Source organism: Augochlora pura, chromosome 2, assembly GCF_028453695.1.
Source record: "Augochlora pura isolate Apur16 chromosome 2, APUR_v2.2.1, whole genome shotgun sequence".
Classification (NCBI taxonomy): domain Eukaryota; kingdom Metazoa; phylum Arthropoda; class Insecta; order Hymenoptera; family Halictidae; genus Augochlora; species Augochlora pura.
The window spans coordinates 20,144,725-20,160,753 of NC_135773.1; the positions used below are offsets into that span (position 1 = coordinate 20,144,725).

Consider the following 16,029-nt stretch of genomic DNA (forward strand, 5'->3'; position numbering starts at 1 on the left):
GGCTATAGGTTTTAACACTATTCCTGCCAGGACCGGTCAAATTGACCCAAACCGGTCAAAAAAAGGACCGGTTTTTAAATTTTCAATTGGAATATCCTACATTCAACGTAAGTGAATCGCCTTTAAACTTTACGACTTTTCCTCATATATATGCATGATACATTTTTCAATATTCACTTATTTTTTTGTTGTTTATTTTCTGAGAAATATTTGTAGTCTGTCTTATCTACCACGACCGGTCACGTGACCGGTAGTACGATTAATACATTTTTATAATAGTTTCTCTCTAAGACTCAATGGCAAAACTATAAAGTCGTTACAAACGAAAGGTAATGTAGCTGTGGCACGATTTTATCCGAGAAGTGCCTTCCAGAAAATGGTTTACGACACTTCCAAGTGTTTACAGTTCTCGCTCGATTATAGGGTTAGCGTTGTTTATTTGCTTGATTGATATCCGATACGGTCCAGATCCTCGAATATTCTTACGCCATCTTATCTACTATGACGTAAAATAAATAAACTTATAACTGAAGGAAATGTATAGAGGTCTTCTCACGAATTCAAATCAGTATAGTCTTGCGACACGAACAGAGTGCATCGAAACGTGAAAGTCACAAAGAGCAAACTTGGCAGTCTTCTATTATTATTTTGTAATATTTTATATCGTATTACGTGTTATAAGTGCAATTTTGTACTAAAATTGTGTTATTATAATAGCAATAAATTATTGAAAAATAAACAATATTAAAACAGAATTTAAATGGTTTCTAAATTTCGTCCACAATAATTTCAATTATGTTAAGAACTTTTTCCTTAATTCAATTTAAAAAGTATTAATTTCGCTTAAAAAGGATATTTTTCAATTTTGACTTTTTCTCCATTATTTTTCTTAATCTATATTGTTACGAATGGAATAGTATCCGCGACTATAATAATATATTTTTAATTGAATAGTGAATGGTAAGTACTTTCTCCGTTACTATACTAAATATAGCAAAATAGCTAATGGCAATTACTACCACCTTTCTTCGTGACTATAATAAATATAATAAATATAGTAAATATTCTTTGGATTTAATAGACATCCGACTATGCTGTAGACGTGCTGATAGTATATCGGTAAATGAAAAAGCGAACTTTATAAACGTATAAAAATTGGATAAGGTCCTGCACTCTTTTTGCATCGATAAGAAAGAAATCAATGTGACATTAACCCCTTGCCGTATTTTGACGAATCTGGCACTTCATAGAAGTTTCTATTAATATCTTGTTAAATATAAATATTATTCCGTTCTTTTAAGCTAGAATAAAATTCTGTCTTATTGCCATCGGTATTTAACCGTTTAAGTAAACGTAGGCAAACGTAATAAATATTTTTCCTTTTCCTTCTAAGAAATTATTGCAGTCGAAAATGTGATCATTCTTGTAACTGTGGAGAAAATGGTACGCCAAAGGGTTAATGTGTCCTCGCTCACCTCTTAACGATCTCGGCGTCGTCGTCGAGCAGCCTGCTTCCCCCCTCCTTGAACGCGGCCCTCTTCTTGTCGGTGACGCCGGCCTCCACCAAAACGGTGAGCTCCGGCTGGTCCGGTTGCGCCAGACTACCAATCTTGATCCCGTCCCGACTCTTCTGCCTGGCCTGACTCCTAAGTCCCCCCTTCTTCGAACCCTCGCTGCCAGTCCTGCTCAGCTTCCTCTCCTTCCTTTCCCCCTCCACCGACTTGCTCACCTCTTCACCGACGTCCTGGACCTTCGACAAGTCCAGCAAGATCTCCGCCTTGAGGTTCCTCTCGGACACCTTGTTCTCCTCCTCCACAGAGTCCACCAGCGTGTTCTCCGAGGTGGACTTCGCCAAACTGATCAGCTGCAGGTGCGAGGTGTCCACCGTTTCCGGCGAAGGTACCCGGCCGCTCCTCACCCTAATAGAGTCCAACAGCACAACCACTTCCGGCGGAGAGTGCACCTGCACCCTGGCGATCGGTTCTTCGAGCCTGCTGGCAGCGACCTCCTCGGCGGTGATGATCCTAGCCTTGACCAGCTGCACCTCCGGCAGGCTGCTCGAGATCTCGCTAGGCTCCTCGAAGAAGATCTCCTCGACGTTCTCCTGTATCCTAACCTCCTTCTTCGTCTCGTCCAGCAGAGACTCCCTCGACGACTCCCTGGAGAACGTCCGCTTCCTCATCGAGCTCCTGCGCTTCGGCGGCGCCTCCGTTTCCGGCGTCAGACCGATCTTCGGCTCTGCGACCGGAAGTCGATCGTAGCTCGGGAGCCTCTCCGATATCACGGTGGACGGCGACTTCGTCGAGTCTTCTGGAGTGCTCTTGATGTCCTCTGTTCGGAGGCTGGCCTTGTCTTGAGTTCCCTCGGCTGGACGGGCCTTCTCCAACTCGTTCAAACTGGACGGCCGCACTCGTTGCTCCTTCGTCTCTTGAACGACGCTCTCCTGGCTGTAGTGGTCCGAATAAGTCAAAATGTTGTGTTTCGATAAGAACTCCGTGACTCTTTCGATACACTCTTGTTCTTTCTGCTGCTTCCTGTGTTCCTTCGATCTAGACGCCTCCTCGAGGCTCTTCTTCCTCTTGGAGACTTCCGGTGTAACTAAGTCTGGAACCCTTCTGGAGTCCTCGTCAGCTTCTTCTACCTCGTCCAGCTTCAGCGTCGCGGTTTTGTCATCGGAATCGGTGCTCTGTCTTTTGATGATCTTTTGTCTCGCACCTTTCTCCAACACTTCGCTCTTCGTCGGCGACTCTTTTAACAATGATATCTTCTCCGCCGACTCTGCGCGCGTTGGTTCTTTGCTTCGATCCTGATCGGGCCGCTTTTTGACCGGTCCTTGCGATTCGGGTTGCTTCTCCATCGACGGCTTCTCGTCCGACGGCTGTCGCTTTAATTTCACTTTCGGCGCTACCTTCTCCACCCCTGCCGTCACGACGTGGCTGTATCTCGCGGCTATCTTCATGTCCTGCGACGTTGGACTTATGTCCGCGATGATCACGTCTTCCAAAGAACTGCTGCTCGCTGGATAGAACTCGTGAACGTCGACTTCCACGGTCTCCAACGGTTTTTGAACTTGCGGAAGCACTCGGCGACGCTCAGCGGGACTGATCACAGGCGTCACCGGCGACGCGTCCTTCCAATTGTCCTCATCCTCGTCGTCGGACTCCGGTTTGTCCATAGACAGCTCTGTTACACCTGCGGTTTCAGGTAGTTGTTAGAAAGGTGTTTTTTTTTATTTTGTTAATCAGGGATTTTAAAATGATTTTATAGCATCGTTTATTTCCGTTTTCTATTAACTCTTTTCATTCGAAGCCATTTAACCCTTTACACTCGAGTGACGACTCTGCGGCGCTATTAATATTGTTGTAACGCGTTCCACGATTATTTTTATACATATCACCAAAGTTCAGATTTAAATAATTATTGAAAGTTAACTATTGTATAAGTCACGGGACTCAATTACACGTGCATCGAATGAATTTTGTTATATGAAATGAAAATACCAGAAGCCAGAAAAATTATTATATTTTTGCAATTGAAATGGCTTCGTGTGCAAAGGGTTAACTCTTTTCATTTGAAGTCATTTGAACTCTAAGTCCAAAATAATTTCTCCGATCTAAGTCTTATGATTCATAGAACAGTCACATTTTTAATAATTTTTCTAAATATAAGAACATTTGTTAACGTAAAAATTATTTTACAACCTGATGCAGCAATTCTTTGCGATACCTTGGAGACGCCACTCCAAGGGTTATGTTATTTTTGGACGCCAAAAGAAAGGGTTAAATTAACCATCTAAAACTCAATGTTACTTCGAAGTCGCAAACTGATTTCTCGTGTATTTTAATCTAATTTTATTCTTAAACAGAATATGACAAAAACATACTGTACCGTTGTCTTACGTTTGCAATTAAAAACGTTGTGCATTGTTCTTTTCAACTTTTATTCAAACGTCGAGGTAATTTGAATATCTATTTAAATTGAGAATTTGTAGTTAAATCATATCTAGGGATTTAGATTTCCTATTTACAATTGATATAAATTTGTTCACACCGATATAAAAATCTCAAAATTCTTTAAATTAAAGTTTCTTTACACTGATTATTTCTGTGTAAATTTGTCAAAAAGACAGATTTTTTTTCATAAAAAAATCATCATCTAAGTTTCAGAACCAATGTGAAGACATTTCACGCGTATTATTCTGAATAAAAAGAAAATATAATACGGGGAAGCAGCGATGATTAGTATAATACCTGATCTGGATGAGAGGAAGTCCTCGAGCTCGGCTGCGTGATCTGTCGTTTCGGTTTCGTTCGGGAAGCTTTTGCTGCGTCTTACGGGACAAATCGGCGGTACCCTCTACCGTGTGATCGGCCATCGGGACATACAAACAAAATCGAGAGAAATCAGGCAATTAATCTCATCGTCAAGCACAACCGTCGCTGCGGCAGTAATTGGAAAGGTTGAGCGATTTACGCGGGAAAAGAAAAGCAGTCTCAAATTGTGCTACTTTGTTGTAAATACAATTATTTACTCGAAGCGTAACTCTTCTTGTGAAACGACAGTATCGAGGGACAGAGATACTGCTAATGACACTAGCTCGGGATTAGGCTCGTCACAATCTATCTGGTGATAAATATACTTCACTTTCTTTGCAATTAATGAAAAATATATATAGTATCAATATTTGTAAATTAATGTCCGAAACACTAAAATTAAATATCGAAAAATTGTAATACATTATAATACTATAAAGAATGTATTGCTGCAAGTGAAACACTATATTGTTATTAATGGCAATAGGAATACTTTCTAATAGAGTAATTCTTCTATTAATTGACAATTTTATAGGCAATTTAATCGATAAATTCTATAATATTTAATTCAATCAATGAAGTGTATAATTCTTTTCTTTTCTTAATTTTTATATTATATTAATATTGTTTTCAATTTATCCAAGCTTTATCTGAATTAAATAACTTTCATTTAACAGATTGTAAAGTTCATACAACATAGAATATAGTTTGCAAAATGTAAATTAACGAAAGTAAACGTTTACTATAAGATATACCTCTAAAAAACAATAAAAATCGAATTGCTGTATTGCTCGTTGCATATAACAACTTTAAAACATTTTGTACAAACATTTGTTAATAGAAAATATTTTTACCACGTTTTGCATATATTATCTTCAATCTCACGAAGAGAAAGGGGAAACGGTTCGTCTATGGTCGGACATACAGTCTGATGTATCAAAACGTCCCCATAAAAACTAATCTATATCAAACTACTATATATTATTAATATTTCATCAATTTTGTTAAAAGATTCTTTTGTTAAAATAATCATTCGCAGCAACTCTGTCCAAAAGAAAGGAATAAGAACAAGTGAAATTGGAAGTTAGAATAGGCACAGTTTCAAATATTACAATAGAGTGTATGTAAAACGTAACAACAATTTCAAACATCTATGAAACAATAGTGGACGACTAATATATACATTACTATGCTCCGCGTATCGTTCGCACTCGTACATCTCTTTGTCTTTCTTACAATTACAATATATAAATAATATTATAAATCAATAATAATCCAATCAAGAGGATCGATCGATTTTTTTTTACAGCTCACGAAACGTTCTGGTCCATTGTTCCGAAACGTGTATTGTTTAACGTGCTTGACAAAGTTACAAAATGGCCGTGTACACAACACGGAGTGGGAATTAAAAACGATTACAAACTGCGTACGCCGTTAGGTACGATAATTTGCTTGATCACTATACTGCCAAAGCATTGGAAATACTTTATGCGCCGACTCCGCTGCTAGCGACAAACAATAATGTTAACGTAATCAATTCGACGGATGAAAATTCGACGTGGTCAAGCTGCTAATTTACGAGGTAAAACGCGTCGGAAGCAGTACACCTGTTTACTCTAAATACAAACAGTCCCAGCCAGGGTAATCATTTTAGTCTCTCGAAAATTCTAATTGTTTAACAAAGTATGAAAATCGAAGAGCTTTAAGAACGAACAAAAAGGGGGAAAGTTTAGATAATTTAGAAGATTGAGGTAGTTGAAAATTTTAAAAGCCGACTATATAAAACACTGGAGAAGATTAAACACTTAAAGGGTTATCAGTTTCACACCTTTGATACTTTAAAAATTATGTAAACTTCGCGCGTTACAAAAATAGAGTTAAAAAATTAAAAATTAAAAAATTAAAAAATTAAAAAATTAAAAAATTAAAAAATTAAAAAATTAAAAAATTAAAACACTAAAAAATCCAAAAGCCTGGCAGTAAAAGCATTCAAAAATTAAACACACTTAAAAGTTTCGATACTCCTTTGAATTTTCCGATGCTTGAAAGAATTGTAAATTTTTCATTATTAAAAAATCATGAGAGCTTGAATTTAAATTTAAATGTTTCGAAAATTGTGGAGCTTGAAAACGTTTAAATTTAAATGCATCGATATAGTTGCAGAGCTGGAAAACTATTAAATTTAAATGCTTCGAGAGTGATAGAACTGGGAAACAATTAATTTTCAATGCTCAATAATTTGATAATTCGGCACGAACGCTGACGAAGTTGAACACCTAAAAGTTTGGAGAGAAACGTAAAATTTCGGAAGCTCGACGACAGAATCATTGTAGAAATTGGGAATTAAAAGTCGGAAGTAGGATATCCGGATGATTCGTGAATTAGAAAATACACAAACTCGAGAACCTGCAAACTTACTGGCGGGAGATTGAAAAAGATACATTGTCAGATCTACTTAAAAGGTATACTAGTGAACTTTCACTGGCACGTCTATAATTAATGGCTTTGTCGCCGCAGAAATACCTTCGTCTTGATGGAGATCAATAGTTCGTGTACGATTGTAAAACAAGTAAGCGTTATTTTCATTAGACAACAAGCGTTCCACGTGTCGTATGTGTTAACCCCTTGCCGTACCATTTGCTTTACAATTATTACGATTAGAATTTTCTCTGTCGCACTAATTTCTTCGAAGAAATAGAAATTTTATATTTATTATTTGCTCACGTCTACTTTAATATTTAAATATTGCTGACAAGAGAATAATATTTAATTCCTGCTTAAAGGAACGAATATTCATAACATCTTATTGTTATGAATCTTATGAGTCCAACTCGTTACGGCAAGGGGTTAATTGTGCATCCTCACCTTTCCTGTCCGAATGCTTCGATCCCGTTCGATCTTTACACGTCAAGCATACCCTTTACCGTCAGCGACGAATGAAAGATCGTCGGTCTACCACACGCATTTCAAAAAATAGTGTTAATTATGACAGAAAGACAAGAACTGTCTCCATCGGTCACCAAAACCTCTCGAAAGGCTGCACTTCGACGGGAGCGCCTTGCAAAACGTGCCGCGGGATTTCCGCGAGCGTAAATCGCATACAGAATGTTAAAAGAAAAAACGAGACCCGCGATCACGGTATACCTTCTTCTTTAACACCCTGTATACTGCATCGTTGCGCATCCTCGCGTTAAAGTCTCCCGTTTCAACGAAACAATGTGTATCGTTTCGCTTAAAATGAACTTGAAAACTTACCTATTACTCTCAAATACATCCTCCGATGTAAAAATTCGGAACTGTTACCGGTGAAATTTGACAAAGTAACAGTCACGGTTTATAAAAATATTTAACGGATGCAACAATTTCTCGCTTTTCACCGATTGTTCTTCTTTGTTCATTATATTAGATATTTTTCGCGAACTGTAGCGTTCACAATGATTGCGCGAAGTCTGCGACGGTGCTGCGCTGCGCTTCTTCAAAATGGCCGAAGCATGATCGTGAATTGTCAGACGGTTGTTTCGAGATATTTAGTATATGTAATTTATATGTTACCTAAATTCTCTACAGCTTGAATTGTTTATATGAATTCGAAATAATTTGTGCAACTCGAAACTAGCGAATATTAATTTTAAAATCAACAAAGTGTTGGAAATTATAAATTCTATGTTGAACTACTTTACCACACTGTAGCTTAAAACTAAAGTTACGTTGAAACAGTGACATGTCAGAAATGTCAAAGAATGTTTATAAAATATGCAAAACCTCGAATTTCTTATAAAAATTGTACGAATTCGATAGAAGAACACGCGTCGCTCGATATAATAATTCCAATATGAAAAATTATTTATGATAACTATCGAAGAACCTTTACCGTTTCTATACTTGTTTATGTTTCATAAACTTGCCATCTTGACAGAGATGTTGCCACAGCCGTTCACAAAATGCGGCGCCGTAGTCTACAATCATGGTGAAGCGCCGTGCTCGTTGAAAAATAAATGTTCAAACGAATGAACAATAAAAAGCGAGTAAACTATTGGCGCGATCGAAGCACGACGAACGTGTTTACCACAAACCGTGACACGCGAAAATAGAAAATGAGAGAGAACGGCTGGGAACGGTGAAAGGGTTTATACGAAGAACACGTTTAGGCAAAAGAAAAAACACTCATGTATAATATTACATCATGATTGGTCATTGCTTTCGGATATGAATATCATTGTTATTATTAAAACAGTCGTACGACGAGCACATTCGTGTGTGTATGTTGATTGTGTTTCCTTTTTATGTGTGTACGTGGATCGTGTGTTCTTTTTATGTGTAGACTGTGTTATTTTTATGTATAGATCGTGTTCTTTTTATGTATAGATTGTGTTCCTTTTATGTTTGGATCGTGTTGTTCTTTTTATGTTTGGATCTTGTGTTCTTTTTATGTGTAAACTGTACGTTCTTTTTATGCATGTGTTTGCGTGTTCATTTCATGTGTGTATATTATTATTTAATCGAATATCATTTTTTTTTTATGTTTTTCGTTTGTTTTGTTTCTTTGGTCGATTAACTGCGGCAAATTGATCGAACTTGCTTCGCAAACGGTCCCGGTCTGGACGATTTAAGCATTGCCCTGAAAAATGAAAATAACATTGCCGAATTAGTTTTGACGGGAACGCGTGGCGCGCGCCGGCGATATTTTAAAGACAGAGACAACAACAACAACATCAACAACAACAACAACAACCACAACATCAACAAAAATAGAAAAAAAAAGAGAGACAAGAGACAATGGAGGAACGACGCCTACGGAATCGTGATCGGCCGTACGCATTCCATCGCGGAGCATTCCCTCTAAACAGATTACATATTCTCTTTGCTACTAAGAAAACAGAAGCGCACCAACGTGTCGAAACGCTAGAAGATGCTTTCGTGTCTGACGTGAATCGTTTTAGCAGAAACGGGGAATAAAATAGTGCGCGAGCGTTAATCGCGTCACTGTGATCCATATATTGTGTTGCCTAGAAACACTGGAATACCTTGACGAACAGGTGAAGTGCGTTATTTTCTCCCCACAGCTCTATCGATTGTTCGTATTTTTCTCTGGACGAATTACATTCACACCTGTCGGAGACATTCTTTTTTTTCATACTTTCACTCCGAGTATAATTTGCAAATTGTAATTATGTTATGGACCGTTGTTAAGAGAGAAAAATTATTATCTAGAAAAGTCATTCTCAGAAATTAGTCCTGAGAAGTTGATCTCAGTTTTTCGCTGTCTAAACAATTTTTTACCAGTTGAAAATATTTCGAAATTTAGTTTCAATATTTATTTTTATTTAGCTTTAGATATTTTAACCAATATTTCGAAGAAAAGCTATTTGATTTAATAAAGACATCTTAACGCTTTATTTACTGTCATTATGCTTCTCAATGACTGGATAGTAAATAGAAGCTCGATAATTTCCTTATAAATAATAATTTTAGAATAAATTGTTGGGTGATATTAATCCATATAATTTATCGAATTGTTAAGTGTTATTGCTGTCGCTTTTGAAGTACTTTTTAAGAATTTTTCTCGTTAACACTAGAACTATTATTGCAATCCATGCATCAATAGAAAAAGTTCGTCAAAAATTGATCATAGAAAAGATTATAAAAATATTAGCAACGATGAAAGAACAAATCAAAAACAAAGTGTTAAACATTCATGTTCTACAATTTTTCGAGTTCGTAGAATTTACATAAAAATCTTGATGGAAAGAAATAAAAAATTTGAAATCTCTGCTTTTTTCTGTATCTAACAAGATTGATATTATGTTATCTGGCCTTATCAACTGTTTAAGAAATATTTCAGCGTTTCCAGTCAAATGAAGCTCGCTACTCCATTATAGTAAGCATAGATAGTACTACGAGCATGCACGCTAATAGTTTGTAACTAGATATCACTATAGCGAAGTTCACTAAACGGCGACCACAGAGCAGGTCAAAGTAATTAATTATAAACAGAGTTTCGTCAAGTGATAATGCAAGAGTTGATTGTGAATCCTTATGCGAGAACGTAACGCAAAATATGATTGTTTAAGACCGATGCTATATTTATAAGAAAATTGATCGTGAAAGTTGATTTTATAAAAGAAGAATTTGAGTGTTATTGCTGAGAATGTCACTGAATGAAAAATAGTGTACGCGATATTGCGTTATTTATTGTTACACTAATAGTGTAAAAAGGCTAGGAAACGTAAAAATGCAATTTCTGCGCGCAGAAATTATGAAGTTATATTGAATAAATACTTGAAACATTTCGAACTGAATTTCGTGGATGTACCGTGACACTTACTCAGAACAAACTATTTTATCTATAATATAACGTTAAACTGGAAACATAAATTAATTAGATAATAATATTAATATCTCGAAGTAACATATAAAATGCAAAGAATATTTATATGACTGCGATTAAACCCAAGCTTAATTATAGAATCGCAGACCCACGAATGCCGAGATGAAGCATAAATTAGAGCGTAAATTATGAACGAATAATCTCTGACTTTTCTTAATTAACCTACAAACTTACTGGTGCGAAACCATTGCAATTAAGATAACATAAGTACTTGAACAAGCTTTGTTTTCCGTAGTTTCACACACACGTCTTCACTGTTAACACATACAACCCTTAAATGAACAAAGTTGTATGCAACTATACATAAATATAACAATATATAAATAATATATTGCATAACAAATAAACGAAGTTGTATAATGTACTAAAATATTCTCAAATGCTCTCCATTTTATAAAAATAACTCCACGCATCGAAGAATAATAAATTCCTTATTTTGTCAGCCGACGTTTCCTACATATTTATCTCTTTGCAATTCAAGGGTCGTAATCACGCGACGAAGCATCGACGTAGTACCACTATCCACAGTTTCACAAATAATTGAAAATTCACGTGACCCGATAAGCGACCATTTTATTCCCCATTTCTGACAAACGATCCATGCCTCGTGTAGATGTTGCAGACGAGAGAGCTTAAAGTGGCGTATCGCGCCAGGGGCCAGGCAAACAATTACTTCGCCAAATGATATGCAAATAGTTTGCGCCGCGGTGGTACCGGAAACGAGGTATAGCAATTTCCGGCGTTAGGGGAAACTCGATCCGGAAGTTTGCCCTGCCCCTACGGCCGAGGATAAAACCGGCAAAGAAAAGTTTCAAGTTTTCCAATTTAACCGTGTCTCGTCGCTTCGAGTAGCATCGACCAATTTCGCGAACGAAACACAGCTCCACGCTGGATCTGTTTAACTCACGAGGAACGATCGATTGATTTTTGGAAAAGAAGATGGGCGATCACGAGAAAATCTGAAACTTTCTTTGCGCGCTGCTTATAGCGTGGCCATCTTGCGTGCGCGTTTCCTATCGACGAATCTACGAAAACGATTCCGAACTACGATTGCTCGCATCGATGATACTGTTTACTTATTATTAACTTATTTACGAACACGACTGACTCGAACTGTTAGTATATAATGTACGATTTATCGATCGTAGAAACGTTGACGTTCGTTACGGAAACCCGGAGCTTCGGGTAAAATGTTTTCTAAAATGTTCGAAACGATTGAGACGAGAGATTAAGGCTTTGCTAATTATAATTCACTGTCCGGATCGGTAATATTTATAACAATATTTTAAGAATCATTCCGTACCGTGTTACACAGCATTGCGCAATGATTAGAATGAGACTGTACCGAACAAACTGGAAAGTGAAACGATGCTGCGCAACGCACGACGGTTTAATTGAACAATGCCGCGGGGGTCGGCTCTTCTGAATCGTATTTAGTTTGATTGAAGTCAAGGCCACTCGCGAGTCCACCCCCTCACCCATTTCGCACAATTGGATTTCTAAACGAAGAGAGAGAGAGAGAGAGAGAGAGGGAGATCTCTGTTTGATCGATGAGCTGATGTATTCGAGAACACTGACCTGGATTTATTATTTTAGTCCCTTAGATTTTGCATATCGTTAGGCGCGTCGGTTGGATTAGCGGATGGCTCGAACTTAGCAGGAGAATCCCATACTTACTAACAGTGGGTTACGGTGGCCTTGAACGGGTTAATTTAAGGTTCGGCCTGGGTATGGTAACGAACGTCGCCGAGTCTACCGATGAAAAGTAACACGGCCGTTAAGACCGGACCAGTGAGACTGGGATTTTCGGAAGCTTCGGCTCCGAGTCAGGATCCGAGCCAAAATGGCGGGAGTAAGTGAGGTCGCCAGCAGAATACGGGGTGGGGGTAACTGCAGCGGTGCAAGCATAATCTTGTACGAGCCCCGCGAAAGCCAAGTCAGTCAACTGCACATTAGTTTTTATCTTTCGCTGGTAATGTCTTTTGTGCGTTGGTTCGAGGAAAACGAATCCAAGCCTCGTACGTTCCTCGTGTAAAAATTCGCTCAATTTATGTAGAAGATCCTGTATATGTTTATTTTCTTTCTATGAAATTAAAGCACAGATGCGGCTGTCGATATAATTATCGATACTCGTTATCGATGCAGTATTTAATAAGTGAGAGTAAACCAGAAACTAGGGACAGGAATTATTGGACTGCAACGCTTGGCAAATGCCAACGCAGTAACAATAAAGTACAACAAAGCAATGATAATATGAGGTGACGATAAGTCACTATTTCACTTATGACAATAAGTTATTATTTTAAGACTGATTTTTGATTTCGTTTTAAGTTTATTTTCATTCGAATTCACGCGCCTTAAAATTCAAGTAATTTGGTCGAATTAAATCGAAGTTATTACGCTTCAAAGAAAAAATTATTTTCCTGAGCTGCGAAAATAATTTCAGTTGAAGTAAGAAACACAGGAATAAGTAATAACAATAGTGAGCAGCAAAAATTTTAATTACATTTTTGCTTATAGCCTGCATCAGTTTTAAAAATGTATTAACAATATTATCAGTACATCGCTATATATTAATAACATTATCAATACATCGCTATGTATTAGGTTGGAAACTATGAAACGGGCGCCGCAGCTGAACACGGACTAAACAAAAGCGTCCGTTTCATAGTTTCCAACCTAATATTAATGATTCCATCGATACATCGCTATGTATTAGGTTGGAAACTATGAAACGGGCGCCGCACCTGAACACGGACTAAACAAAAACGCCCGTTTCATAGTTTCCAACCTAATATTAATACTATTATCAATACATCGCAACGTATCAACAATATTATCAACACATCGCTACGTATTAACAATATCATCAATAAATCGTATCAATAATATATCGATACAGTATCGATAATCGACAGCATCATCTCTCGTGCACAATTCTATGTAACTTTTTAAAAACACGAAATTAGAAATAGAGTACTATCCGTCAAATTAAAATATAAAATATGTGAGAACCATGAACGGATCTCGTGTGAAATTATTCTTGAGGAACGTATGGGGGTTGACAGAAAGGAACATGAAATACTTACGATCGATGCAATGCTTTTTGCAATAAATTAGTTTCTTCTGAACCACTTAGATTACGTAAAGCAGATTAAAAAAAATAGACTATGGTCTTTTGTTTATTCATTAAGAAAGCTTACTTTTTAACTGACATATTGAACTTGTTTCTTAATTTTATAACGAAATCAGGTAATTATTTTATATCAAAATCAGGTAATTATTTTAGATCAAAATTAGGTAATAATTTTAGAAGAAAATCAGGTAATTCTTTTAGAACAAAACCAGCTAATTATTTGAAAACAAATCTCGATTATGATTTTATAAAGTTACCCAATAAGTTTGGTTGTTAGGGCTCGTACAACGAACCTGGCCTCACATGGTATCTCTCGGTGACTCATGTTGTTGCTGTAATCCAATCTATGGCAACTTCTAATCCCAATAGCTGGATTTACCGCAGACATTACCATTCTGTCGATATAAATTACCAGGAGGCACCATGCACGTGAACACCGGTCCCTAGGTTCATGATTAACGCATTAGGCTGCTTTTGATGGCGTCACTTGCTCCTCAACAGTGCCTCTCAATGATTATTGTTATCACCGATACTATACATTATCCAAAGAATAGCGACAAATATAAAAGAGCAAATGTATCAATGATGTAATAATAATGATAATAAACGTTTCAATTGATATTTGTACCTTTTTCATTGTTCGAATCGGACCCGAGATAATTATATTGAAAATGAAAATAATTCGTTCATTTCGCACCGTTGCTTTTTCATTTCTAATATGATAAAAGATATAACCTTTAAAATAATATACAAGAGAAAGATTTTATTTTAAGAAACTTTTGCATGGATTTGTTTTAAACAAAACTATTTCTTCATAAAGATGTAATCTTTGAAATATGCTTTGACATATGCTTCGAAAAGCTTTTATTTAGAAAATTGTTTAGTTCTAGTCTATCTATTCTAATTCTGTCAATTAATGTTCATATTTCATCACTATATTTCCATCGAATACTATCTCAATTTTCTCAAATAATTATATCAAATAATTATAGAGTAAGATAATATTTTATATTGAAGTATATATCACATAATGTTATTTCAAAAATTATCAAAACCAATGATTGATCTTATTTCAAATAATATCATATCAAATGTGCCAAGTTCCATTAAACATGGAACACGGTTCCATTAAAGACGATGTAAATATTAAAATTTTCTCTATACCAAACCAGAACCAATACATGAATAATCCACTACAAAGATAAAAAAACAAACTATATTTAAATTTCAAATATAATGAACAAGGTATATCTGTAACTATTAATATATTCTAACTATACCATAAAACACAAAAAGCCAAGCATAGCAATGCTATCTGTAGATCCGACTCCCTTTCACCGAAGTATTACGTACAGTTATCAAAATGGAACAGTATACGCGATCAAAGAACGTTTAAAAAAAAAGAACTGACATTGTCAGCCGATCGCTGCAAGCCCTTTGAACGAATGAAATCGCTATCGCGGTGATCGCACTAATCATCGAGAGTTGTCGCCGGTCCGTAGTCAACGTTTTTCTCCCACGAGTCGCCTAGACGTCATCGATGCGAACAAGAATGAAGATGGACGATGAACGATGAACGATGGTGAGCGTAACGATAATGATCATCGCGTGCCTTCGAGACTCCGTTTAAAAAGCTTCCGCCGCGTCTGCGTGTACCGGCGCACACGTAGACACACAGTGGCGCGATTCGCCGTTGTGTGCGCACGTGTTAAATAGAGTCAAACAGTACGCGCGTCGAGGTGAATGACGGGGACGTAAAGGATGGAAGAACGGTGGGAGAGAAACAGAGCGAGAGAGAGAGAGAGAGAGAGAGAGAGAGAGAGAGAGAGAGAGTTAGAGGGGGAGAGAGAAACGCAAGTAGAAAAAGACGCGCGACAGTAACGAACAAAGGAAAACAGAAATAAAGAAAGGAAAAGCCTGCAGGAGAATCGATTTGTATTATGTAACTTGCGGGCAGATGTCCAGCGGCTACCATCGAGGAAAGGTTTAGCTACCATCCGTTTCGAGTATTCGTGGGGGGCCAGGGTAGCCTCAAAAGTAGCCTTTTTTTTCAGGTACTAAACGCGTCCCACGTGTTAAGCAGCAGTAATTAACGTACACACACGTATCGATCCCCCGGACACGAGAGCCTCTTGATAATAGTGAAGAAAGGTGCCAAGTGAGTAGTAGACAGTAGCAGAATGGTAGTAGAC

At 37.2% G+C, this 16,029-nt stretch overlaps 1 protein-coding gene and 1 long non-coding RNA gene across 5 annotated transcripts in view; both read right to left on the reverse strand.

The window, feature by feature from the left end:
* The window catches only part of LOC144478441 (multiple PDZ domain protein), a 186,037-nt gene that overhangs the window by 52,275 nt on the left and 117,733 nt on the right, over positions 1-16,029 (reverse strand). For 3 of the 4 annotated variants that reach the window (XM_078196316.1, XM_078196313.1, XM_078196314.1), the window contains 2 exons: positions 4,251-4,356; positions 1,476-3,192 (listed from right to left, as the gene is read on the reverse strand). In XM_078196316.1, the coding sequence (XP_078052442.1) occupies positions 1,476-3,192; positions 4,251-4,356 (1,823 nt within the window). The remainder of the gene's footprint in view (positions 1-1,475; positions 3,193-4,250; positions 4,357-16,029) is intronic. The other variant, XM_078196315.1, reaches the window with a different exon arrangement.
* On the reverse strand, positions 8,457-12,560 carry LOC144478442 (uncharacterized). The gene is made up of 2 exons (XR_013495346.1): positions 12,280-12,560; positions 8,457-8,931 (listed from the first exon to the last, which is right to left on the reverse strand). It is a non-coding gene; the product is annotated as an uncharacterized LOC144478442 (long non-coding RNA).